The sequence below is a fragment of the Cyprinodon tularosa genome, unplaced genomic scaffold (assembly GCF_016077235.1).
Source record: "Cyprinodon tularosa strain WSP-4 unplaced genomic scaffold, ASM1607723v1 ctg433, whole genome shotgun sequence".
Classification (NCBI taxonomy): Eukaryota; Metazoa; Chordata; class Actinopteri; order Cyprinodontiformes; family Cyprinodontidae; genus Cyprinodon; species Cyprinodon tularosa.
The window spans coordinates 89625-116218 of NW_024039156.1; the positions used below are offsets into that span (position 1 = coordinate 89625).

Here is a 26594-nt window from a genome sequence, read left to right on the forward strand (position 1 = left end):
TTGAAGTCCTTATTTGGCCTTTTAACAAAATATGTAAAAAGAAAAAAAAGAAATACATTTTTGATATTAATAATGTATTACTATGCGATAAGTCAAGATTATTTTTTGTGTAGTCTTCTGCCCTCTGTTATCAGGTATATCTGATTGTGTACAATAGGATTTTTAGCAAAGTTTTTACCATTAAATTATGCAAAAGGTGTCAGACGCAAAACATTTTAGAGACCGTATGTATCAAATATGATACATTTGGCATTATAGCCTTAAAATGTATTTCTTTTTTTGGTTCTGTGTCATGTAAAAGGAAGTAACTTTGGGTTGTTTTTTTGTTTTCCTCTTGGCAAATCAGAACACATTATTCAGTATAGTGTTTCTCTGGAACACTTCACCCTATTCAGCGTCATTTACTATGTCAGACACTCCAGACGACAGGTGGAGGCATCAGCAATCGCCTTGATAGAAGACCACCTGATATACAGAACACAGTTTGTGAAATTAAAGGGTCAGCTGTCTATTCAAGTAGTCGGCAGCACAGGAGCACCACAGGGAATGGTACTCTGCCCGTTCCTTTTTACTCTAAACCTCTAACTTCCAGTATTGGGCAATAGACAGAGACCTGTCTTCTGTCTAGGTTCACCAGAGATGGGCAATAAGCTGAGTACAGGGAGCTGGGGGGGCGCTTTGTTGCATGCTTTGGAAACAACCCTTGGATCTTAAGTGTGTATAAAACAAGGAAGATGATGCAATGGGTCAAACCTTATTACCCCATAGCAGCATCGGAGCAAATAACTTAAAGAAACTTAGCAAGCTGACAAAGAAGGCCGACTGTTCTGGGAACTCCTTTAGAAGATGATATTGCAAAGAAGAATTCTTTTTAAAAGGAAGAACATTATGGAGAATCAAGAGCATCCTCTTCATCAGACTGTCAGACAACAACAAGGTGTCTTCAGTCAGTGGCTCCAGATCAGCTGTAAGACAGACCTCTACAGTGGATCCCTCCTGCCCACACAGCTATTATCTCAATTAAAAAACTACTTAAAGAAACATATTACAGTTACATTGATATTCAGAATTGACAAAACAATTTTTGATTGAATTGGATTATTTCGTAAACTCAGTCACTGACAAGTAGATGTTCGAATTTTGTCACTTGTTTGTGTTATGAATTGTAAAATATGAAATACAAACGTTTGAGGTGAGTTATTAAATACATTAAATATTGCAATTTTCTGGCTACACCCCATTATAGAAGAAGGCTGATATACAGGTGCTGGTCATAAAATTAGAATATCATGAAAAAGTAGATTGATTTCAGTAATTCCATTTAAAAAGTGAAACTTGTATATTATATTCATACATTACATACAAACTCATATTTTTCAGAGGTTTATTTTGTTTAATTTTGATGATTACAAATGACAACAAATGAAAATCTCAAATTCATCATATCAGAAAATTAGAATATTACTGAAGACCAATAAAAACATAGGATTTATAGAAATGTTGGCCAACTGAAAAGTATGAACATGAAAAGTATGAGCATGTACAGCACTCAGTATTTAGTTGGGCCTCCTTTGGCCTGTATTACTGCAGCAATGCGGCGTGGCATGGAGTCGATCAGTCTGTGGCACTGCTCAGGTGTTATGATAGCCCAGGTTGCTCTAATAGTGGCTTTTAGCTCTTCTGAATTGTTGGGTCTGGTGTATTGCATCTTCTTCTTCACAATACCCCATAGATTTTCTATGGGGTTAAGGTCAGGAGAGTTTGCTGGCCAATTAAGAACAGGGATACCATGGTCCTTCAACCAGGTACTGGTAGCTTTGGCACTGTGTGCAGGTGCCAAGTCCTGTTGGAAAATGAAATCTGCATCTCCAAAAAGTTGGTCAGCTGCAGGAAGCATGAAGTGCTCTAAAACTTCCTGGTATGTGGCTGCGTTGACCCTGGACCTCAGAAAACACAATGGACCAACACCAGCAGATGACATGGCACCCCAAACCATCACTGACTGTGGAAACTTTACACTGGACTTCAAGCAACGTGGATGAAGTGCCTCTCTTCTTTTCCTCCAGACTCTGGGACCTTGATTTCCAAAGGAAATGCAAAATTTACTTTCATCAGAGAACATGACTTTGGACCACTCACCAGCAGTCCAGTCCTGTTTCTCTTTAGCCCAGGCAAGACGCTTCTGACGCTGTCTGTGGTTCAAGAGTGGCTTGACACAAGGAATGCGACAGCAGAAACCCATGTCTTTCATACGTCTGTGTGTGGTGGTTCTTGAAGCACTCACTCCAGCTGCAGTCCACTCTTTGTGAATCTCCCCCACATTTTTGAATGGGTTTTGTTTCACAATCCTCTCCAGGGTGCGGTTATCTCTCTTGCTTGTACACTTTTTTCGACCACATCTTTTCCTTCCCTTCGCCTCTCTATTAATGTGCTTGGACACTGAGCTCTGTGAACAGCCAGCCTCTTTAGCGATGACCTTTTGTGTCTTGTCCTCCTTGTGCAAGGTGTCGATGGTCGTCTTTTGGACAACTGTCAAGTCAACAGTCTTCCCCATGATTGTGTAGCCTATAGAACTAGACTGAAAGACCATTTAAAGGCTTTTGCAGGTGGTTTGAGTTAATTAGCTGATTAGAGTGTGGCACCAGGGGCCATCAATTTCGAACCTTTTCACAATATTCTAATTTTCTGATATGATGAATTTGAGATTTTCATTTGTTGTCATTTGTAATCATCAAAATTAAACAAAATAAACATCTGAAATATATGAGTTTGTATGTAATGTATGAATATAATATACAAGTTTCACTTTTTAAATGGAATTACTGAAATCAATCTACTTTTTCATGATATTCTAATTTTATGACCAGCACCTGTATTTACATGTTATTGAATCGTTTGCCTCTTTAGTCAGAAAGGATGCTGGATCACATCTGAACAGCAGAGGGCATCATTTCACTTCTCATGTCCTCTAAATCCTCCCATTGTTAAATCAGAACCAAAAAGAGAAATCAAACTATTTAAGAGATTTAAAATATACTTGAAAATATAGCTTTGTAAACTGAAAACCGAACTAAACTTTCTCTAAAGGGCAAAGGTTTGAGTTGGCCCTTCTAGGCACCGTTAGTCTTTATTTTTATTTTATTATCTTTTCAATTAATTGAACTTTGTTGATCTGACATTAGAGAAATGTACCTCTGCATTTAACCCATCCATTAGGGGAGCAGTGGGCTGCCATTGTGGGGCACCCAGGGAGCAATCGGTGGTTAAAGGTTTTGCTTAGAGACCCAGAGTGGCAGTCTGTGGGAGTGGGTTTCAAACTCACAACCTCAGGATTCCAAGCTGTATGCCCTAACCACTAGGCCACTAATTGTTTACTTTTTTTGGACACATCACGAGAAAAAAAACACTAATTGTTCAAGACATATAAGGTTTAGTGTTTGCTTTAGAGAGAGAAAGGATTTACACCTCCTACTGCTTTTTATTCCACATGCTTCAACAACAATTGCTGCTCATTTCATGAAGAGATGACCGAGGCATCCTTATGAGCTGCAGATACCAGATCCATTTAAGGATGCAGCCACTGAATATGGATTAAGGAATAGAAAGGAAGCCAAAAAATTAACAAACTAGGATAAAAGCTCTGAAAGTTGACAATTCACTCGATCTAATTTTCATTGGGTTATCTGCCTGTTTGCCATTGTTACAGATCTTTTTTTTATTTCTTTGCCCCAGCCTGCCTTAAATGTTTTAAAGGCATTTAGCTGCTGATGAAACAGGATTATAAGTCTGGAAAACAGGGTGGAGGAAATTTAAACGTCTGCTAAACTGCCCTTTCTCCCACTCATAGGTCCCCTCCCTTAATAATACTTGTTTTCTTTTTTATATAAAGTGAGAAACAGTTTCCAAAATGTGTCATTAGTTAAATTAAATTTATTTTATAAGTAAAAACAAGCTGTATTTCCATGGTCCCACTGCACATCATACAAAACTTTACCAAAACACATCCACTGCAGGTCAGTGTAAGTCTTTTACTTCCATATATAAGAATGAAGAGCCCTGGCAAAGATGAGAAACTCTTAAAAAACGAACACTGAATTGCAGAAACAAAGATTTGCATCAAGAACTGGCTAAAAGAAATAAGAATATTTTTTTATATATTCATCAATCTGGAGTGTTAATTGCAGAGAGGTCTGCCATAAACAATAAATCTATTCATCACATTTATATTTGAAGGCTTCTTTGTTTTCTTTATGTTTCCCTCAATAAAAGAAAATCTGGATTACAAAAAGCTCTACTTTGGTTCATTGGTTTCCCATCTCATATCGATGTGGTAACTTTTGGTTGTCGAAACATCTGGTTGTATAGACTTGTTTCAAATGTTTAAGGGATACCCAAAGACTAGCAATGGCCAATTAAGCCAAACCTGTGTTTAGCAGTGCTTTCCACCAAACCTGTGGAGAGTTGGGATACGTGGGTTATTGGATTCACACTGGAGGGAACCGATTCATGACCCTGAAACCGAACTGGGAACCATAACTGATGCACAGTTACAACTGCTGGTCTCAGTTCACTTGCAGTGTGATTGCACCAAAAACAGGAAGAGAGAATGAGATGTAAGATCAGCAGATGTAGTTAAAGGTATACTGTAGTGGAGGATGTTCTTTTTCCAGGTGGATCATCTAAATAGGTAGTCCTCCTCATTGTTAATCATTCTGGTGATGTGTTTACGTACGGCCGTCCTACGTGCTCTTCCCCATTTCCACTTACCAGTCTGACAGTGGAAATATAAAAAAAATCTTCTTTTGGAGAGTAAGCTTGAATGGGCGATGCAAATGGCAACTTTGAAACAGAGCGTGCACGAGGGGAAATGGGCTCGTGCACGCTCTTGCAAGGGTTTAATAGGTGTTCTCTCTTGGGAGCGGGTACAGGGTTGTCCATGTGCATTCGCATTCTTTTTTAAGCTTTTTGCTTAAAAAAGTTTTGCTGCATTGTAGGTTTTTGAAAGCTGAAACCTCAGTCCACAGTCCATCTCCGTTTTTTCTTTCTTAACATAGATGGCTTCCTTCACGGCCCTCTCAAACCACCTATTTTCTTTGTCCAAAATGTGAACATTCTGGTGCTCAAAAGAATGTCCTCTGTCCATAAGATGTACCACAGCGTCTTGTCCCAAGGGGGTCCCTCCTCTGTGTTGGGCCACGCATCTGTGGAGAGGTTGTTTGGTTTCTCCAACATAAAGATACATACACCACTCCTCTCATATTTGGTGTGGGGGTTTATCCTAGGATGCTCTAGTCTCTGTTTAAGGGTCTTGCTTGGTTTGGCTTGTCTGTGTAAAATCAAAACATGACAAATGAAGGAATGATGTTTCCTTCTTTAATTGCTCCCTGGACCAAACCAGCAGTATGAATATAGCCTTATTCTTCCTTACAATGGGAATGATGTGTTCTCACATATTTGGATTTAGATTTGAATTGTAGGAAAACTAACCGTTTTCACAACATGTAAACCCAAGGGAAACAGAAAGTGTTGATTTACTAATAAAACATTTTTTGATCAAATTATGGGAGCCAATAAAGGAAAAGCTCTGATTTTGTTGTCTTACAGGTTACAAGATTTTTTTTTTCAACATAGGGAACATTGTATTGATGAATGCACTCAAATAAAGCTGGATTTTTTTTTTTTAGCATTTGTCTATGTGAACTACTGCTGGTCCAAAAACAATAATAAATGTATTCTTTTAAGTCTTTACACATATTTTTTAATATGGTGAGGTGTACAGTATATTACTTATGATGATTTACATCATCACAGTGGTTTTAGTTTGTTATTTTGCAGACCTTAAATTAAATAATAAAGAGGAAAAACGTTGGTAAAAAGTGATTATATCCCTAAGATTCTGTCCTGCAGTGGTTTATCCTTCCTCCATGTTGTGAACAAGTTTTTAATGAAGATCTCTGACCATCTTGTCCCTTTTGCTTAAATCTGATTGTCATCATTAAGCAGCTTGTGTTAAACAAACACAGCTTAATCCCAACTACCTACTCTTTTTCCCCTCTGTGGCAGTCTGAGGAGTCACTGTGGGTTTAATAAAGTCTTTAGTGATGACCTCATTCTGACCTAGCCTCCTGATGCAGCGCTGGACCACTCTTAGGACCTTCTGTAACCTACGGTCCAGCGCTAAGAAGTGGGGCTCGGTCAGGACCGGCCTCAAAACGTCCAACTCTAGGGACTCTCTCATCACATCGCTTAGCCTGAACTCCGATCGGGCCAAGAGCTGGAGTCTCAGCAATGTAGATTGCTTTATCCTGGAAATAAAAACAAAAACATGTCTGGAAAATCAAAGCCAACAAGAATGTGTTCATTATATGCTAAATCTACAAACTTACATGCAGCACTGAGACAATGGAGCCAGGATGGACATCTCATCATGGGAATGCTTCCCAAACCTGGACACAAAACATGGTACCAAATGAAAGATGTGGAACCGCGCAGCATCATTCAACATGAATATCAGAGCCAGCAGGCAGGAGGGAGATGCTTAGTGGAGCCCCAATAAGTTCTTAACTTTATATTTACAATATGGAGCTTAAAAAATACATTTATCAAGAATGTGTCTCCTTCCAGATTATTATCTACATGCTAAGAGCTTTAAGGTAGAAAAAATCTGTATAGGAATCTAAAAAAACTGACAAATATACAAGGCAGTTGTGGTTTGTGTATGAATAGTGCAATTGGAGAACCCTTACTTTCCCACCCTTTATGTACATGTAGGAATCTATCTTTATTTGCAATTTAGTCTCAGTTTGAACTGTCTAAACATTCTGCTTTCGGGTTTATCAATCTTAAAAGGGTCCTAGCGAAAAAAACAAAACAATCTTTTTTTTGTGTTCACAGTTTCTGTGTCAGTGTGTACATGCCAGTCACATCTTTCTTTTTTTTTTACCATGATGTAGAAGCTCAGCACACTTCTCTAATCTCTAGTTACGAGCATGTTGCGAGTGCTGACTGTAAGGACATGATGCGGTCTGCTCATGTGCTCTTTGTTATCTGAGAAACATGCCTGAGCTGAACTGCGCTGAGCCCTACTGACGAACTACCAGTTTAATTTAACTTTAACTTCCACCTCCTGGCTGTTGAAGAAAAATCCAGAGAAAAGTATTAACTTTGCATGTTTCAAAGCATGGGAAAAAGTTGTGGCTTATACTGTAATTTAGGCAGTTGCATTAGGATACATCAAGCTTAGACTGTACACATCAATTAAGAGACACCAGATGGCAGAAGTTTACTGGGCTCAGACTTTTTGGGGATGATTGTGTCTCTCTAATATAGGGACACCCTGGCTGTGGAGACATATATCCTGCTCATGGGAATGTTTTAAATACACATTACATTAATTAACAACACAAATTTAATAATCAGTCCATGATGAGACTTTGGATTCAGACCCAAGTTGGGCTGGCTCTGAAATTGATCATCAGGAAGTCACCTCACCCTCTTGCGTTGTCCAAGTGAAGAAGTAATCCTTCATCTCCAAATTTGGTAAAAATTTCATAATGGTGTCTGTCCATGTTACCTGATATAAAAAAAAAACATTTAATTACAAAAAAAAGAGAGAAACCTAAAGATAAGATAGCTTACCTATTAGAAAGTCAAAGATGGACATATCTATAATGTTTAGGAGCCGGTTTCCAGAGTTATAAGGATATGCTTGTTTAACCGAATCACAGTAGAAAGGATTTAATTCCCACCTGAAAAGAAAAACAATGCATAAGCAGAATCTTTATGGTAATGAATTCCGGAAAAAAAATACAAAGTTTGGTGAGAGGTATTATTACTATTTCATTTTCCAGTAAATAAAAACTTCACATTCTAATTAGTTTTGATTTTCACAAATGATAAAAAAAAATCTATATATTTTCATGTGCAACTAATAAACCTAAAAATGAACCCAAAAATGAAAATTCATTCATATTTTTCTGTAATTACATTTAAAATGCAAACTCATACTTAGTTTAACTGCACTCAGATGGATGTTTTAAGTGTTCTGGTCATTCCGATGAATCTCCCGCTAATGTAACCCAAGGTTTCTCAGATTCTGATATTGCATAATGATGAAAAAATGTACTTCGATTATAGAAATTTTATTTTTCTGGCCTACGCAATAAAGAATAAACTGCTGACTTAAAAGTTGTCCAGCGGATGGTCACTGACACCGTTTACATGGAGGGTAAGCCAGAATTGTTATGCGTGGAGTGGTAAACATATCAGCTGTTCATAGAGAGCTGTATCCAAGCATTTAAATGTAAAGCTTAGTGGAAGAAAAAGGCGCATAAGCAACCAATATGCCTCTAAGACTTGAGAGGGTGTAAACCAAAGTGTATCAAAGAGGTTAAGGAAGTTATTGCTTTAAGAGCCACCACACAAAGACATATCCAGGCACATTTATTGTTGTACCCACTTGGAATGAAAGACTCAAGGCTTCTGCCATGTGCAAAGGAGAATGGTGTCAGAGTCTCAAGATTTAGCGGTGTGGTGCAGAATCCAAGGTCATTCAGGTCTGATGTAAAGCTTTTAGAGTCGTTGATGAATTGGAAAGCCATGCTATCTGTGTTTTATCAAGTCTAAAGTCAGAACAGAAGATTTAAAGCTCTGCTTCTCCGAATACAAGCTTTTTAAAAATGATTAGGAGTCCTATAAACTCCAGTCCACAGTGCATTAATACAGCAATTCATGCAGACGAAGCCATGACCAAGTATACAGTGAATCCTCCACTGGGTGGTCCTCCAAAACCCTGACCACCCAGGGTGCAGACCAGGAAGCAGAGTTGTAGTTTAACACACATCTCTGCAGCTTCTCTACTGTTACCCACTCTTTACTCCATCCAGACAGTGTCTTGCCCACGACCAAAATCTAATAAATTAGCAAAGATTCCCAAAGGAGTAAATCATGATAATCTAATTAAAATCAAAATAACTCCAATTGGGGAAAAAGTTAAAACAATTAAATGCGGTCTGTTTAACATAAGATCGCTTTCCTCTAAAAGTCTACTAGTTAATGACTTGATTTGTGATAATCACATTGACTTGTTTTGCCTTACAGAAACCTGGCTGCAGCAAGAGGATTATGTGAGCATAAATGAGGCAACTCCTTCAAGCTATTTAAATTTTCACATACCCAGAAGTTCTGGGCGAGGAGGAGGAGTAGCAACAATCTTCCAGTCTGACTTACTGATTACTCCCAAAACAATTAATTCCTACAACTCTTTTGAACATTTAACCCTTAATTTCCCTGATCCAAATTTCAAGGCAAGAAAACCTCTTCTTTTTGTAACTTTGTATCGTCCACCAGGTCCTTACTCTGAATTTTTAGATGAGTTTTCAGAGTTCCTTTCTGATTTGGTATTAAATACTGACAGGGTCATCATAGTGGGAGATTTTAACATCCATGCTGACATTGAAGGCGATAGCTTAAGAGCAGCCTTTAATGCTATCTTAGACACTATTGGCTTTGTTCAAAATGTGAATAGTCGCACACATTCTCATCTTCATACTTTGGATCTTGTGCTGACATACGGCATAGAATGTGAAGAAATAACAGTATTTCCTCACAACCCTGTCCTCTCTGACCACTTTCTAATAACCTTCAGGATTACTTTAACAGAGTTCTCCTCCCCCAAAAGAAGGTTCAATTTTAGTAGATCTTTATCAGATAGTGCAGTTATAAATTTTAAAGAATCTGCTTCACTTTCTCTCTCCTCTGTGTCGCTGAGCAGTGCTGCAGAGTGCAAAAGCTTAGCTTATTCCCCTTCACAGGTTGATGATTTTGTTGATGGGGTTGCTAGTTCTCTGCGTATTGCCTTAGACAACGCAGCTCCTTTGAAAATGAAAACCGTTAAAAATAGACTTTGAAGCAAAATGCTAGGAAACTGGAGAGAAAATATCGCTCCACAGGCCTGCGAGAGTCCTTCCTAGTCTCGAAAAATGGTTTACTGCTGTATAAGAGGACCCTTTGTAAAGCAAGAGCAGCATACTTCTCCTCATTAATAGAGGAGAATAAGAATAATCCTAGATTTCTTTTTAATACAGTTGCCAAACTCACCCAGAGCCATAGCTCTGTTGAACCGTCCATTCCACCTGCAATTAGCAGCAATGATTTTATGGGATTCTTTATAAATAAGATTGATCTTATTAAAAATAAGATCATAAGCACTCCTCTATCCGCGATTGTACCTGAGGTAGTCATGGAATCTGAACCGGGTTTAGACTGCTTTGATCCAGTTGAACTTTCTGAATTAGCAAAATTATTGTCTTCATCTAAGCCTTCAACTTGTATGTTAGATCCAGTTCCAACCAGGTTATTTAAGGAGGTATTCCCTTTGATCTCCTCTTCCATTTTAGATGTGATTAATCTATCTCTGTTACAGGGATATGTACCTAAAGCTTTTAAGGTTGCTGTAGTTAAACCTCTGCTTAAGAAACCGTCTCTTGACCCAGATGACTTGGTTAATTATAGACCTATATCCAATCTTCCTTTCTTATCCAAAATTCTTGAGAAAGTAGTTGCCAAACAAGTGTGCGGTCACTTACACCATAATGAACTTTTTGAAGAGTTTCAGTCTGGCTTTAGAGCTCATCATAGCCCTGAAACAGCTCTGGTGAAAGTCACTAATGATATTCTCATGGCCTCAGATAATGGACTTGTATCTGTGCTCGTCCTGTTGGATCTTAGTGCTGCATTTGATACAGTTGACCATAATATTCTTTTAGAAAGACTTGAATATTTTGTTGGAATTAAAGGAACAGCACTAGACTGGTTTAAATCTTATCTATCTGATCGAATTCAGTTTGTTCATGTTAATGATAGATCTTCAACACGCTCAAAGGTTACCTGTGGAGTACCACAGGGATCAGTGCTAGGACCAATTCTCTTTACTTTATACATGCTCCCAATTGGTAGAATTATTAGACAGCATGGGATTAATTTCCACTGTTATGCTGATGATACCCAGCTATATCTGTCTATAAATCCAGATGAAGCTAACCCATTACATAGATTACAGGCATGTCTTGAAGACATAAAAACCTGGATGACTCTTAACTTTCTGCTTCTGAATGCAGACAAAACAGAAGTTATAGTCTTTGGACCAGAGTCTCTGAAAAAGAAACTGATTAGCCAGTCACTTCATTTGGATGGGATTAAACTGATTTCAGATAATAAAGTAAAAAATCTTGGTGTTATTTTTGATCAGGACCTGTCATTTAAATCCCATATCAAAGAGGTTTCTAGAATTTCCTTCTTTCATCTGAGGAACATTGCAAAAATTAGAAATATCCTGTCCAGGGGTGATGCTGAGAAACTAGTCCATGCATTTGTTACTTCAAGGCTGGACTATTGTAATTCTTTACTATCAGGAAGTCCACAAACTGTAGTTAAAAGCCTTCAGCTGATCCAAAATGCTGCAGCAAGAGTTCTAATGAAAATTAAAAAGAGAGATCATATCTCGCCTATCCTGGCTTCTCTTCATTGGCTTCCTGTTAAATCAAGAATAGAATTTAAAATCCTCCTTCTCACATATAAAGCCTTAAATGGCCAAGCTCCATCTGATATCAGAGATCTGATTGTTCCTTATGTTCCTAACAGAGCACTTCGCTCTCAATCTGCAGGTTTACTAGTGGTTCCTAGAATTTCTAAAGTAGAATGGGAGGCAGATCTTTTAGTTATCAGGCTCCTCTCCTGTGGAACCAACTACCAGTTTTAGTCCGTGAGGCAGACACCCTGTCTACTTTTAAGGCTAGGCTTAAAACCTTTTTGATAAAGCTTATAGTTAGGGTGGCTCAGGTTATCCTGAGCTATCTCTATAGTTATGCTGCTATAGGCTTAGACTTTTGGAGGACATAGGGACCCCCATTTCATCATTCTGCTTCATTCTCTCTCTGTTCTCCTATTCTGCAGAATCTGTTAGTTCAATCTCTGACCTTCTGCTCTCTCTGCTTTTCCTCAGAGTAGCTTTGCCTCGTCTGTTCCTGTTTGGCTGTGACGTCATCCTGGAAAGAAACATCAGCTGTGCTGCTTCTATCAACACCTTTGTTTATAGATGTTGGAGATCGGCCTGTTTTCCAGTGTGGTCCTGTTTCTCTGACCGTGACTGAGTGGATGTGCTCTCTTCGTCCTCTGGCATGGGAGCTGCCTTGGAGCTCGTCTGCCTGGCTGTGTGTTTCCTGGACGGGGCCGCCTTTTACAGCTGCTTTTTGTATCTCTGCTTCTGTCTCCTTGAACCCCAGTCGGCCTCGGCAGATGGCCGCTCACACTGAGCCTGGTTCTGCTGGAGGTTTCTTCCTGTTAAAAGGGAGTTTTTCCTCTCCACTGTCGCTACAAGCATGCTTAGTGTGGGGGATTGTATTTGAGTCAATGAGTCAATGCAATCAACTGGTTTTCCTTAGATAGAAAACTTTGTATCGATTTGACTGTATGATCTGGTTGAACTGTAAAGTGCCTTGAGATGACATGTGTTGTGAATTTGGCGCTATATAAATAAACTGAATTGAATTGAATTGAATTGAATACAGCTCAAAATATGGACATCTTTCTGTGGGCCAGTAGGACTGTTAAAAAATAGTCTAATGTAGGTCCTAATTTTTTGAAAGTCAAATAATTCTTTTTATTTGCCATAAACCATGGTCATAAAATCAATCTATAATTTGCTGTTAAAAACTCTCCCTCTAAATATTTGTTCAACTGTATGAATCTAATGACCTCAAATAAATAAAAGAAGGAACATTTGTTCTCCTAGCATCCCGAGTTTCAACCTATACTGTTTTAACATACAATTCAAATTTAGCTAAACATAAAATCCTTCTAAGTGCAGTTGCTGGATCCTTACTGCTCCCTTCCGGAGAAGGTGTAGGAGCGTTTCCAGGGGTTCGGGATGGAGATGCGTGGCGCGACGGTGAGGCCAGGCAGGTAGGCAGAAAGCGAGCCCTCCAGCAGGTCCGGGCTCCCGCACACGGCATATTCAGTCTTACATACGTACAGGCACTTGGAGAAGAAACATGTGTTGTTTGCTGTTGTAAAAGCAAAGAAGGAGTTCATTATGTCAGCTTTGTTGATCAGCCCTCCTATTTTCTTTTTGGTGCTAAAAATAATCAGTCAGAAAAATTGATGGTCAAGAAAGATCCTATTTATTGCAAAGTATTTTGCTATTTGTTTATTATTGAAAATATTTTACAACTGTATTGTTTCATTGATGACAGAAACCTCACTCCAGTCAAAAAGCTGCACTCCAATTCGGTTTCTTTTTTTTCCCGTAGCACCAATTTACAACTAGTCAATTCAATCAAACCCTACAGACATATTGATTTAAAAGTTTTACATCAAAGGAAATCCAGCAGATTGCATCGCGTTACTGACATGCAGCTATTCCAGTACTGGAACATTTAAACAAAATAGTTTCATATTTGGGATTTTATACAGTGTTTAAAAAAAAAACATCATCTTCATTTGACTTATATATATAAACAAAGAAAATGTTTAATTGCTTTTTTGATTGTGTTTGACTGCAGGACAGAGTACATTTATGTAAAATATGGAGAAGTTTTTTTTTTATATGATTCTTACAAATAAAAACCTTGAAATAGTTGCATGAATTTGTTCCTTTGAACAGATGGGTTCTTTTCACCCATCTGTTCTATCATCTTGACTTTCTAATAAATGAGCTATGCCCATTGGAGGAGGAGGAAAACCACAGCCAGTGCCTGCATACAGTCTGCTGGGTTTCCTCAGATATGCATTTTTTCAGCAACTTGAATTAAAAACTTGAAAATGTAAAAAAAAAGCAAGTTTTGTAATTTTATGTCACCGTCATGCTCTGCTTTATTTATATATGTTTGTCACACAAAATCCTAATAAAATATGTTAACTGAAGTGTGTTGTAACAAAAATATCTTGTACCTGTTTGAATGATATGGTTGTAATTTTTTACTTTCTTTTCTTTCTAAAAAAAAAAAGTTAAATCCATCTACAGCTGCTTTAGATATCAGCTGCCAGAACTCTGAAAAGGTCCAGAATGTGAGCTCACTCCACACTGATTTCAATCTCTCTGCTTTGCCTTCCTGTTCATTTCAGAGCAGATTTCAGGATGTTATTGCTGGTTCTTAATATTTATGCCCTTTATTCTCATCCTTCAGTCGCTAAAGACCCATGGGCTTTTGGAAGGGCTCTACACAAAGAAAAAATGTTTTTCTCCTGTCATGATCTTGGTGCTGATGTATGGTCTGATTACTCATTTCAACCACCTGCTTATCTCCACCCAGCTCTCATTACCGCTCATCTGATCCACCTGCTTCAGTATCAATTTAACCAGCCTTCAGACCAGTCATCAGTGCTAGATTATTATGAGCCTGTGGTGAGAGTTCTCTAGCGTACGTGTTTCTGATTGCCTGATCCTGACCCGTTCTGCCTCTGCACCTTTGACCTGCCTCTTCCCATTCTAATCTATGTCTAACCTCTTCACACCCTGACTCCTGCTGGATCTCTGCCTGTCTGTGAACCGAACATGGAACTGCTTCCCAACTCTGTTTTGGATTTCCCATCGGCACCTCTTTGGACCTCTTATCACCTGGCTCTGACTGCTGAGCTCCTCATCGACACTAGCTTTGGCTTCACCCTCTGTAATCTCCTACCTTCTATCGTCTGCTCGGTTCTGATCACTTGCTTGTCCTCTGACCTTCAAGACATCAGCTTCTGGGACTCTCTGTGTGGCATCCACCGCATGGTATGACAGCCGACCTGCTGGAATCAACCTCACCCTCTGGGTTCAAACTGCTGCAGTTCACTGCAGTTTCATTTTTCATAAACGCTTTGAGAAATCTAATCTTTGTCCACCTGGAATACTGGGTCCTTCCGTTCCGAGCCTTTCATGCTCTTAATATTGCAGAACTTTTTAAGGGATTTTAAAAGTAAACCAAACAAATATGTGCTCAATCTTGTATTTAGTTGACTGCAAAGTACAAGTTCTAATTATTTAATATTATATTTCTCTTTCAGTTAGTCTTTTATTATCAAATTATTTTTTATAATCTTATTAATATTCATTTATCAAAATCTTGGAACAGTTAGCCAATCCAGCTGATTTTCTGAAATGGAAATGGAACGAAGCTGATCGTGTTTTTTTACCCACAAAAATTCCCACTTTTAAGATAAAGGAAATTGATCAATTTCTACTTGGAAAAATGGACAGAGTTTCTTTTAAAGTCACCCTATGCTCAGTTTCTCTACGGATAGTCATATTTTAAGTGTAGTCTAGGATTTAGTACCAATAAAACAATGTTTTTGACAAACACCAGCTGACGCTTTTGGACAGCAAGGACTTACTCAGTTAAAACATTAACAATGAGACCACTTAAATCACATATTGTTTTTTCTTCAGATTATAAATTTGTAGATCTGTGGCATGAGTGCTCTGTAAATGCTGAAATCCAGATGCCTATTGGTACCTGGTGAGGTGAAGAACACGGCTCGTAGGTCTTCGCTGTGGGCTACTTGCAGAACTTCTCCAGTTACATTCACTCGTCTGCCAGCCACTGGCGGAACCCTCCGGAAATCCAGGATCCTGTAAATAGGAGGTAGTTTTACCAAAAAAAATACGATTTACATAAAATGCCTTGCAAAAGTATTCTTTTTCCAAATTTGTTAACTTGCAACAAAAAACTGATGTATGATACTGACAGATTTTATGCAACCTGAACAGGGTTTAGATTTAGTTGTTTTAGACATTCTTTAGACATTACTAGTCACCTACCTGTGTGTTCTATATTCTCATTAAGAAACATTTATAAACATTAATCAACATATGCGATAGTTTCTGATTTTTATTATTACATCATAACAATATTTTAACACCTCACAGAACAACTTATGGTCCGTCATCCTGCATTGGGGGGTAAGACAGAACTACAAACTACCATTGCTTTTATAGTCTCCTTGTCCCTCCTTATGGGTGGATAGACAAGGAGACTATAAAATCGATGGTAGCTCAAAAAGTTCTGCAGAGATCTACAGCTCATGTGAGGAAATCTGTTGACAGGTCAGCTATTGGTCTTACACTCCAAGGGCCTGTTCAATAATAATAATATAATTAAATAACTTGCAATTGCAAGGTGTTCTGTTCCCCTGTAAATGGGAGGGGGTTGCGATGATAGCGGGAGGATACCAACTCAATCGCTGAATTGTACATAAAATATGTAACTATTATCCTTATCCGTAAATATTTCAAACATACTCTTTCGATTCTGGCTTTTTTAACTTCAAAGATACTCAAAGTAAAGTAAAAAGCAGAGCAGTTTTACTAGCCCACAATCACATTTATATGGTAGTGAAATGCCAGCCCTCCCACTGCACTTAGACTTCAGAGGTTTGATCTATTTTGTTCTGTTTTTATCAACATGGTGTAGATATTATATAATGTTGAAAAATGTTAGTTAATATTCTTATGCTAAACAAAGGTAATAATAAATGAATATGAATAAGGACTTTTACATATTTATTAACATTGTCTGTTTGTTTACCAGATGGGGGAAGAGTTGGGGATGGGGTCCCTAACCAAACATTAATGCTGCATAGGGAGTGCCAGCAAACCATTGGTATGGGTCACAACGTATCAATGTGATAAAATGGCCTAATCACTGTTTTTTAAATCAGGAGGACATGTGGGGATACTTGAATTTGGACATTTATAAATCCTCTCTATCTAATGTGAGCTTGCAATATTTTACTAAGTGTAAAATTAAAACTCTGTTGAGCTAGTAATAAATAATAAAGATCATCCAAGCATTTCTTTAAAGTTGCAGCAGTTCCTGCAGACACCTGTGTTTGTTAACCTGAAGATAACGGTGGCTTTACTTCTGGATTGGTTCTGATCAGTTTTTTAGTCTTTTTGTTTTTATCAAAAATGCAGCACTGCAGCGCGGTATGGCTGGCTCTGCCCACATGAAATATCAACAACATAGAAACTCTGTAGGGGCCATATTTCACTCAAGCCTCACAAACAGTAATCAAACAATCAAGGGTGTGAAGCTGAATAGCTGTTTCTAAAATTGCTGGCATTCCCCAACCCCTCATTGCAAGTGATAATGATGAGAGCGGACAGCCAAGTCAGACACAACAAAGCGATTCGGCACACCACCTCTGATTCAGAAAGTAGGCATGCTGAATAAAGCTATTAAGCAAGCAAAAAGGAGAAAACTACTCTTTATGAAACTTTGATATTTTTAAACTCCAACATATTTGTGGCTGTTAGAGTAATTGTTTCTGTAGGTGACGTGCCGCTCATGTTGTTTTCTGTCTCGTGTGGAGAAGCCATGACCTATCACTGCCTGTGGCTTCTTAATTACACCGTCTCCATCAGATGACTGTATTTCAGAATGAATCATCCCACTTCAGCTTAGAGTGTAGCCATTTAAGGATGTGTGTGTGTCTGCATCAAAACTCTGAGGTTTATACTGATCAGCAAGTTGGGAAACCCTGGGCTGTGAAGAAATGTAGCAATCTTTTTTGGAAGCTAAATAAACAGTTGCAGGGAGGAGGATTATTTCTTTTAAACGTGTTTGCGTCTGATTTGCTGTGGTATCAGCTTGGTTTTAAGTTAAATACAGGTATCAGCAAACCAACAGGCTCAAAATAATGATCCTTCTGCTGAGGACTTCAGCTATTTTGTTATTTTGCAAGAAGCTAGCTTCTTATTTAGCAAGAAGCTAGCTTTAACAGAAGCTAGATTGCTGTTTAAAAGGTGAAAAATAAAGGTCTATATACATAATAAGTTTAACAATCTCAAAAGTCCAGACAGCACCTCGGTGTGGTGTTAAAAATATTTAGCTATATATCAATATATGTGTTTAAATATTGTATGACAAACAATTGCTGTTATTGATATAGGGAATCTAGCTCATCATCCAGGACATCATAGCCTGAGATCTTTAAAAACTCCAAATAGCACCTCTGAAATGGCCCCAACACATTTATTGATGCTTAATTGTGTGTCCAGTGGGAGGTTTGTGCCCCACTACGTTGTTTAAAGGTTCCCCCATCCTTGTGGGGACTGTGCACCTACTGTGAGCCATGCAGAGTCTGATATTTCAGCCTTTGTATTCAAGCTTATGTTGTCACTGGTTGTCTTAGTCATTGTGCTTAAAAAACAAAATAAACAATGCTAGTTGGGTGTCTTACCATCACACACCTGTCAGTAAGATGGACCTCCTTTTAAAAATAAAAACTGTTCGATAAGGCTTTTTCAATATATTATTTCTTTTTCAATAACAGAATCCTGATAATCCTCACACGACCAAAACTGGACAATTTAACACTTTTCTTAATCGCAGTAGGAAGTTTAGAATGTATTTCACTAGTCAAAGTACACAAAACATATTTTATGTTTGAGTTTAGTGCAACTTAATTCAATACGTCAGACCATATATGGATCCCATTTGCCATAATGTTTTAACCACAAAGAGGTGTAGTGAGTAACACGATTGTGACTTTATGGCCGCACCTATCATTAGGTGGGCTGTACTGGACAGTAATGATTAATTTTTGTTCAAACCAAATGAGTTATAAGCAGGAAAAAATGTTGTGTCTCACTATCCTTGTGGGGACTTTTCATTGACTACCATTCATTTTGCATTCATTTCTATGGCCTAACCCTAAGTATTAGTAACCCATTCCAAATCCTAAGCCTAACCTATACTCAATTCACACCTTCGTACTGAACCTTACCCCCACTCCAAGAAGAGAACTTGTCATGGGGAACAGTTGATCGTCCCAACAAGAACCAGAAAGGTAGTCCCCAAAAATTAGCATATTTCTGGGAAAAATGTCCCCACAGGGTAACAAAAACACAGCCATATATACAGATACACACACAGTGGGATAGAAAGGTTTCTAGTCAGACACTGATTGTGCAGATTATGCTTCTTTGATGAGAGATAGATCCACTTTAGAGGTATAGTGGAGAATGTTCACAAATTTTTGTAAAGACCCACCCTCTCAACTGTAAAACAGAAAAATGCACATGCACAACCCTGTACCCTAATAAACATGTGCAAGAGCATGTAGGAGCCCATTGAGCATGCTAAGCTTACTTTCCAAAAGAAGATTTGCATTTTTTCCATGATGTCAGACTCACCACTGGTAAGTGAAAATGGGGACGAGCATCTAGGACGGCCTTACGTAAACATATCACCAGGAATGATTGACAATGAGGAGGACCACTTATGTAGATGATCCATCCTGAAAAATAATATCCTCCACTATACCTATAACTTTAACAGAAAAAAAAATAAACCTGGTAGTCACACTGCAGGATTTTTCAAGTATTTTTTTTGTAAATTCTGGTGGAAAACAAGTATTTTGTCAAAAACAAAAGTTAAACTCAAATCACAAATGAAGTATTCCTGTGATTAAGCAAAATACAGAGCTCTCTCATTCTAAATCTTTCTATATATGTGATAGAAGCATGGTTTGTCTTCACCTGTCTAGGTGAAACGCAGCGATCTCTGCATTGTGTCTCTGGAAGTCAACAAAGTAGAAGAAGTCCTCTGGAGTTTCCTCGTCTCTCTGCTGCCTGAATGTAGACATATACAGACATAGACATGTGCTAAGCAAAAATGTCACTTATATTACTCTAAAGTGTGTAATCAACAAGATAAATACTGACATTTCCTCAGGCTACTGGATAATTCTGCCAAATCTAAATGAAGTAAGAGCATAGCTTCACAGTCTTTGCTGTGATTTATAGAGAGACCAGCCACACCTGAAAAAACCCTTAAATGCAGACTTTACATGCAGGGCTATTTCATCATGTAAGTACCTCACCATTCCTCTGGTGGGGAAAAGTTTCTCACCTCATTGGTTTAAACATTGCTTTGCCAAAGTTGAGCATCTTCAAAGCCAGCTTCAGGTGATGTCCACTTGGTTTAACCACTGCCAGAAAGACAGAAAGGAGATGTGTTCGTTATGGAATATAATGTGCTTCCTTACAGATATCCTGAGTTTATGCTTTTTTCATAATCCATGTTATGATAAATGTTAATAGCAGTCAAAATACCCTGAATAAGCACATTTAAAAAAATAAAATGGTTTGATTTAAGTGCAAAAGACATTGATACCAATGGGGGGAAAAAGAGTCAAATCAGTTGGTTTAATGATCTCAGTTCTTTGATTGGAGCAAAAATTATAAAACAAAACAGGAAACCACTGATGGGACAATTCCTTTCTCTCAGACTATTCAACAAGAACTGACACGGAGAAACGGTAAGTAAGACAGGAATGGGCGTTGTTTGATTTTTGAGGTTTTAATCTAAACCAGGAAAAACCCCTTGAGTTTCTTAACTCCAAACACAACTTTACTCTGTATAAAAGCTTCAAGCAAGTTGTTTGGTAGATATTTTTGCCTTTGCATGTTTCCTGGCTTAATCTCCCTAAAACTAATGCAAAGTCTGGAAATAATTGTTCTGCCCCTCCTGTGTGATGAAGTCAGTTGGGGTTGGTTCATCCAGCTCCTTCTCAGCAGCTCTGTCTGCCCGTCTATTACAGTCTCAGCAGTAAGACCCGACAAACCACATGCTGTGCTCCATGAAACTCCAGGATATTATTAATTAACAATCCTCCAGAGTTTACAATCAAAACATTTCTGGAAAAGAGTCAATGGGGAGTCATACTCTATGGGCAGCTGCAGTTGATGAACTGTGTCCAAGTTTAGGCCTAAAATAACAAGAATTTAAATTGTAGCTCAAACACTTGATGAAAAACTTGGCCTCTGAGCACAAACTACGGTAATGTCTGCTGTTTTCAAATCTGAATTGTTTTGACATATAAAAATCCATACAGTGATATTACAAAGGAAGCCGTGTGTTTGTGCCAGATGCAGAAGAGGCATTGCAGGAGACACCATTTAAAACATTAAATAAGCAAATATCATTAGAAGCAGTGAGAGGCTGAACGTACCTTGAGTACAATCACATGCACCTTTTAGAGCTTTCTCATCTTGGGTGTAATCTGTAAGAGTAAAAACAGTGGAGCTCAACTTTCAGCAAAAATTTTTAGGAATTATATGATGCAATCTAATGTAAAAACACACTGTATAATGTAAAAAAAGAAAATACATATTTAGTTTTTATACTAAAACAGAAATAATGTTAATAGTTGATTTGGTTTAGAGTAAGTTAATGCCTCAAACATTTTAATACATGGTTGATATCACCTTATCTCATCTCTGCTCTTCCTCTGTTCAACCCTGCTTCATGTTCTTCATGTTCTCTTTTTATAATCACTTCACCGCCGACTTATCCTCCTCATCCATCTTTACATTGTTTATTACATCCATCCATCCTCTTCATCCCTTTTTATATCCAGTTTTCATCCCATTCCTCCTTATCATCCCACTCTACCAACATTTTAATCTCTCTCACCGTAATTGTCCTTCTTTACAACCTGTTTTTGTTATCCCAGTTATTCTGCTCTTCCTCTCTACAACCTTTCACCCCACTTTTTCTTCACATGTTTGCCACCCCTTCTCATTCAGCCCCCTAAGAACACATTTATCTCCAAAACCAATGTTTATTCATCATTCTCATCTGACTTGATAAGCCCTATTTTAACCACTTGTTAAAGTAAAATTAAATTAAATCTGAAATTTTTTAATAATTTTTCATTTAAAGGAAATTTGTGAAAATCTTGATAAGAGGCACATTAATTTATTAATTAATACTTTGAGGAATGAGGACAGTCAGAGATACAGTCAAATCCATTTCCTGGTCTGCATGCTCTGCTCTCCACTTAAATAGCTTTTTTTACAACAGAAGATGTCATAAAAAAACAGTAGGCAAGAAGATAAAGCAGTCCTTGAGCATCTGATATCTAAAGGAGTCAGTATGATATGGAGCTCTGGAGAGAAGAAAACAAAACCTCTGTATCAGAGAAAGGCCCTGCATTTCAGGCATCTCTAAGTGTGGCACGCTGACCTGCAGAAGCATTTCTGGTCCAAACTGGATATTTTTATTGACAACAAACTGATTTAAGATACGCAAAGAAAAAACAAGTAGCTCAGGCCTGAAAGTGCTGGTCTGACTCTCAGTTAAACTAAACACAATGGCCTAGGCCTAGTCCATATAAAGAAAAATAGGATATATTTTCTGTGCACACCAGTGATGAAGAAGCTGTAATACGCATGCCAGGCCCTTTGGTGGCGCTGTGACAGAGCCACACCCTGACACAAACACTGAGCATCCGCACATGATTAATGCGATGTAAACCCAGCAGCGTAGCAATGATGTGGGTAAAGCTACAGCATCATATTTGAAAAAAGAGGGCTCGCATGAACGTACTAAAACATGACTCCATTTTGATACACAGCTTGACCTACAAAATCTCCTTGCAGTTACCCCTTATCTCATCTTCATGGAGATAGGGCTCCTCTGCTCATCTTAGCTCTTCCTTGAAGTGACCATACTCTATTCGGTTTAATTTCAGCAATTTACACAAAACTATTTCTCAATTAAAGTTCAATGAAAGAAGCAAATCTGTCAAACCTAAACCATGGACTTTATTAAGTTGCAGTTACACTTTAACTTTCACTAAAATTAGATTAACAAGCCTGCTCATATATTTATTAGATACTTTACCTTAGATGAATGTCAACTTTTTGATTCACCTTCTTCCTTCGGGGTCTCTCATCTTTTGCAGTTCATACAAGCTTATGTTTTGGGCATATTCCCTGCCTGAAAGTATGTTTTAATATCCCTTTACCTGCACTGACGATCGTCATATTCTTCATATCACTGAGAAGCTGGAGGATGGCAGGGTCATCCCGGGAATACAGAGCATAGCGGTTTATTCCCAGGTGGAACTTCAGCCAGCTGGCATCAGGGTCATAAGTCATCTTTTGCTCCATGAAAGAGATGTTTGCCAGAGAAGCTGCCTCTTCGTGGAGTTTCTTACGTCTGTGCAGAGCCAAACAGACAACAAAGGTTAAATAGGACCTGGAGGACACATTATTTGCCATTTCTGATACCTACAAAAGGTGGAATTAACTGACAATTATTAGATGCAATATTTTCAAGTGTGAAATGTGCTCTATCGTTTTTATTACCTTAAGCTCTAGGAAAAGGTAATCTGAACCATGCAGTGACAATATCGATGGTCAAAGGGGTAAAACATGGTTCAGGTGATCGCGACAAGTTAAACAGACGAGCAAACTCCATTTTAAAACAAACTGATATAGTGGGGCAAAGGGCTAAAATGTGAGCTTGTTTGCAGGTCAACCTACCCAGCTCAGTCAGCAAGCAAGCTGATGGGTAAACAAGATAACTGACAAGTGATGAACACATAGAGTGGAGGGTTGCTTCTCCTGTTAAATACATGCTTGAAAAAGGCTCCATACTGGTTTCTATACTATATGGACATTTTTACCTGAAGAAGGTGATTTGGATAGACAAAGGTCCAGTTTAAACTTTGTGGCCTGAAAGCAAAATGTTGGACATAAACCTGAACATAGAGTGTGGACCAACAGACGTGGCGGCATCAGGCTACATGATTGCTTTTCTTCAGCAGAGACAGAAAGGCAGGTTAGAGTTAATGTGGTGCTGGGTTGAGCTGAATGCAAGGGAATCCTTGAAGAATTTAATTTAGGAACTGGAGCATCTGGCTTTGGAATGCTGTGCTGCTGGAAGTATTTTCCTGTTACTTTTTAATGTTTGAACAGTTGTTCAACCATAGGAAAAGAGTGTTAACAACCTGGCATGCCTTCAAAACTCATCAAAAGCTTAAATAAATCTCAGATGAGTTGAAAAGGTAACAGTGTAGGATCAAAGAAGAGAGAAGAAGGAAGGTCAATAGATCTCCACTGATCAAAATGTGCAATGTCTGCCATTTGGCCAATAAAATAGACTAACCTCAAACACTAACAAGCATCCAGCCTATGTACCAAATGTGCCTCCATGATCATTCCCACAATACACAATATCTTTCTATGAGGCCTTCTATCTGCACAGGTAATTAGAGATTTAGAAGAGTAGCAAAAGCAAAGGAGGTGGATGATACTGCATATCAACAACATTTAATGCACTAATATTATTATAGCAATTGCTTAAAATTTCTACAGACACTGCATGTGATGCCATCAGCTCAGTTGTTGCTTGACTTCAAATTTCTATTTATGTGCAATAATATTACTCAGCTTCCTCTCTGCTACATATCCAAACTTTCAAGTATGCCAGCTGCTGCACGCATCTGCACCAGGACAATGTATTGCAAATTCATATAAGGGCTCTGGTTATGATAAAAAATGCTTGTTCTGGGGCAATTATTGGGTAGAAACACAAAAGCATGATTAGAAGTCAAGATCAGATAGCAAGGAGAAGCTCCAGCATAACATAGTCAGAGGTTCGTTGTCAGGAATAATCAAGATTGCAGGCTTCAGCAGAAGAATGATCAGAAATGTTTGGGCTGAGAAAATAACCTAAACATAAAAAACCGTCAGTGGCTTAGTTTCTGTCCTAAACGGCCCCCCATAAAAAGCTCATCATGCACCTCTCCTGCCAAACAAACTCCCCCTTCACTCTGAGCCACAACATCCCTGACAGGTTTGAGGTGTTTATATCCAAACTCAGGTGTAGACCATTCCTCTTTTCATCTTTGTCTTCAACCTTATCAGGTGTTTCCGGGGCTTTCTTTAGTTTCCCCTCTAAGCTGTCCGTCTCTAAAGGTCAGATGAAGCGGCCGCTGGAGAGGCTGAACTGGCACAAGGGTGCAGGTTGAGATGGCTTATCCAGAGGAGCGCTATGGGATTTTAATGCATCAAACTCTTCAACCTTAGCCTGATTTAAAAGAAGGTCCTAATCTTGCTTTTCTCCAGTGCAGAATAAAGCTCATCTATCCTTCCCTGCCATAGAGTTGTTGCCCTGACATCACAAAGGTCCTGAACAGGTTCTTATGTTGGCTCATCTAAATAAGGGAATTGTCTCAGATTTAATGTGAAAAACAGACAGGAAACAAGTACTCCATCTCAGTTCTATACTGGTTTATAACCATAACTTCCTTGAGGTCTGTGGCTGTAACATGAGTTTTTTCATATAGGAGCTGAAAATCTGCATCGTAGAGGTAGCATATGAATAAACAAACACGCTAAGCAAGTTTCCAGAATAGTAGAATGACTTCAACTGTGATAAATGAATTGTTGACTAAAACACTCTTGCGATCAGGAGTTTGGAGTCTGCACTTCTCAGGGATGTGTGTCTTTAAACTTCTGTTTATGTGTTGCAAAGTGCTGTGGATGTGCTTGACTGCTCTGCCACTGACCTTGACTTTCAACCACAGAATGCACCAACACATACTACTGAGCTGGAAGATTTCTGCCCTTCCTTCAAAGGCTGTCATTGTCAAAATATTTTCATCATTTTCTTTTTTTAGAATTTGATGCCTCTTATTTAAAAAAGGTACTTTAGAACCTGACCTTTCCCAGTGAGACACTTTCCTCTTGTAGTACTCGATCAGCTGTTCCACCTGCAGGAGCCTCTCCTCAGGGTTCAGCTCTGGAGTCTGGATGTTGTACAGAGGGTGAGAGAACAGCCTCTGCATCTTGGAGCCTCTTTCATCAAGTTCAGGGGTAGATGGATAAACTAGAAGAGGTGCATGACTCCAGTTGGACAGTTGTGGGGTGGCAAGAGTCTCCAATGTGGGGAGGCTGAGGTTGCTGTTGGGACTACATGAGCAAATATCTCTCTCTGGGTGCCCCCTTCTCTGCAGCTTCGGCAGAAGGATGAAGTAGAAATCTGCAGAAAAGAGCGCTGCAAGGGCTGCAGCCAAGAGAAAACGGTCTCTTCTCATTGCTGTGATAAAAAAGAGACAGGAATTTGAAAAGTTTTAAAATAAAAGAAAAGGTCCAGTTTGATCCAAAATATTTGAGGGATCAAATTGTTGGTATCATCCAGTCACACAGATTGACAAAGCCTGGTTTTAACGCTCAGATTATCCAAGTCTCCCAGTTTCTCTGCTTTCTGTCTCTTCTCTTTTGCCACACTTTCCATCCTCCTCCTTCCTTGGCAATAACTTTAAAAAGAGCTCCGAGCTCCTAGCAGGCATGTGTTTGCAGCAGTTCTGACAGTCTGGCTGCTCCAAGGACCTGCTGCTATGAGGAGGAGCTGGTTAGTGACTGTTTAGTGTTGCAACATTGTGGGTGTGCTCATGCAAACATCAAGCAGAATGAGACAGTGCTTTAGAGAAGGTGCAGATTCCAGTCAGAGTGAAGTGAGAGCTGCAGAAGTTGTTCTCAGAAGTTGTTTTAGAGAAAACAGATTTATATCCACTCTGAAGCCCAGTTTCAACAGGTGTGATCAGGTTTCGTCTGACTCAAATATTACGTTTGCATATGCAAATTAGCTGCTGTGTGTAGAAACTTGTTAAACTCCCAGGAGGCAACTCTTCATCAGTGATATTTTTGCTTCCTTCCTTTTCAGTAAACTTTCATTTCTCACACCTCCTTCAGTGTCATTATTTGAACCATCACAGCTCCAAACTCCTTGCTCTCTGCTCATCTCTCCCTCATGCTT

The 26594-nt window shown here is 38.7% G+C and overlaps 1 protein-coding gene across 2 annotated transcripts; it reads right to left on the minus strand.

Moving 5' to 3' along the window:
• Nucleotides 1-5016: 5016 nt before the first annotated feature.
• On the minus strand, nt 5017-26189 carry fam20a (FAM20A golgi associated secretory pathway pseudokinase). Of its 2 annotated transcripts, none has more exons than XM_038299726.1 (11): nt 25499-26189; nt 22795-22988; nt 20995-21045; nt 19893-19971; nt 19520-19612; nt 15492-15607; nt 12881-13061; nt 7639-7748; nt 7492-7573; nt 6387-6446; nt 5017-6305 (listed from the first exon to the last, which is right to left on the minus strand). In XM_038299726.1, exons 1-11 carry the CDS (start codon nt 25870-25872, stop codon nt 6035-6037), a joined length of 1611 nt encoding a protein of 536 aa, XP_038155654.1. In that variant the 5' UTR covers nt 25873-26189; the 3' UTR covers nt 5017-6034. The 2 variants fall into 2 exon arrangements, with proteins under 2 accessions (XP_038155654.1, XP_038155655.1); XM_038299727.1 differs by lacking the exon at nt 25499-26189 and adding an exon at nt 23138-23232.
• Between the last annotated feature and the right edge of the window lie 405 nt (nt 26190-26594).

Coding starts and splice junctions, on each gene's coding strand:
- fam20a (XM_038299726.1), bottom strand. CDS start 25,872: ATGAGAAGAGACCGTTTTCTCTTGGCTGCAGCCCTTGCAGCGCTCTTT. Junction 19,613..19,892: donor GCAATGTTTAAACCAATGAG/GTGAGAAACTTT, acceptor GTCTACATTCAG/GCAGCAGAGAGACGAGGAAA. Junction 6,447..7,491: donor CACTTGGACAACGCAAGAGG/GTGAGGTGACTT, acceptor TTTTGTGTCCAG/GTTTGGGAAGCATTCCCATG.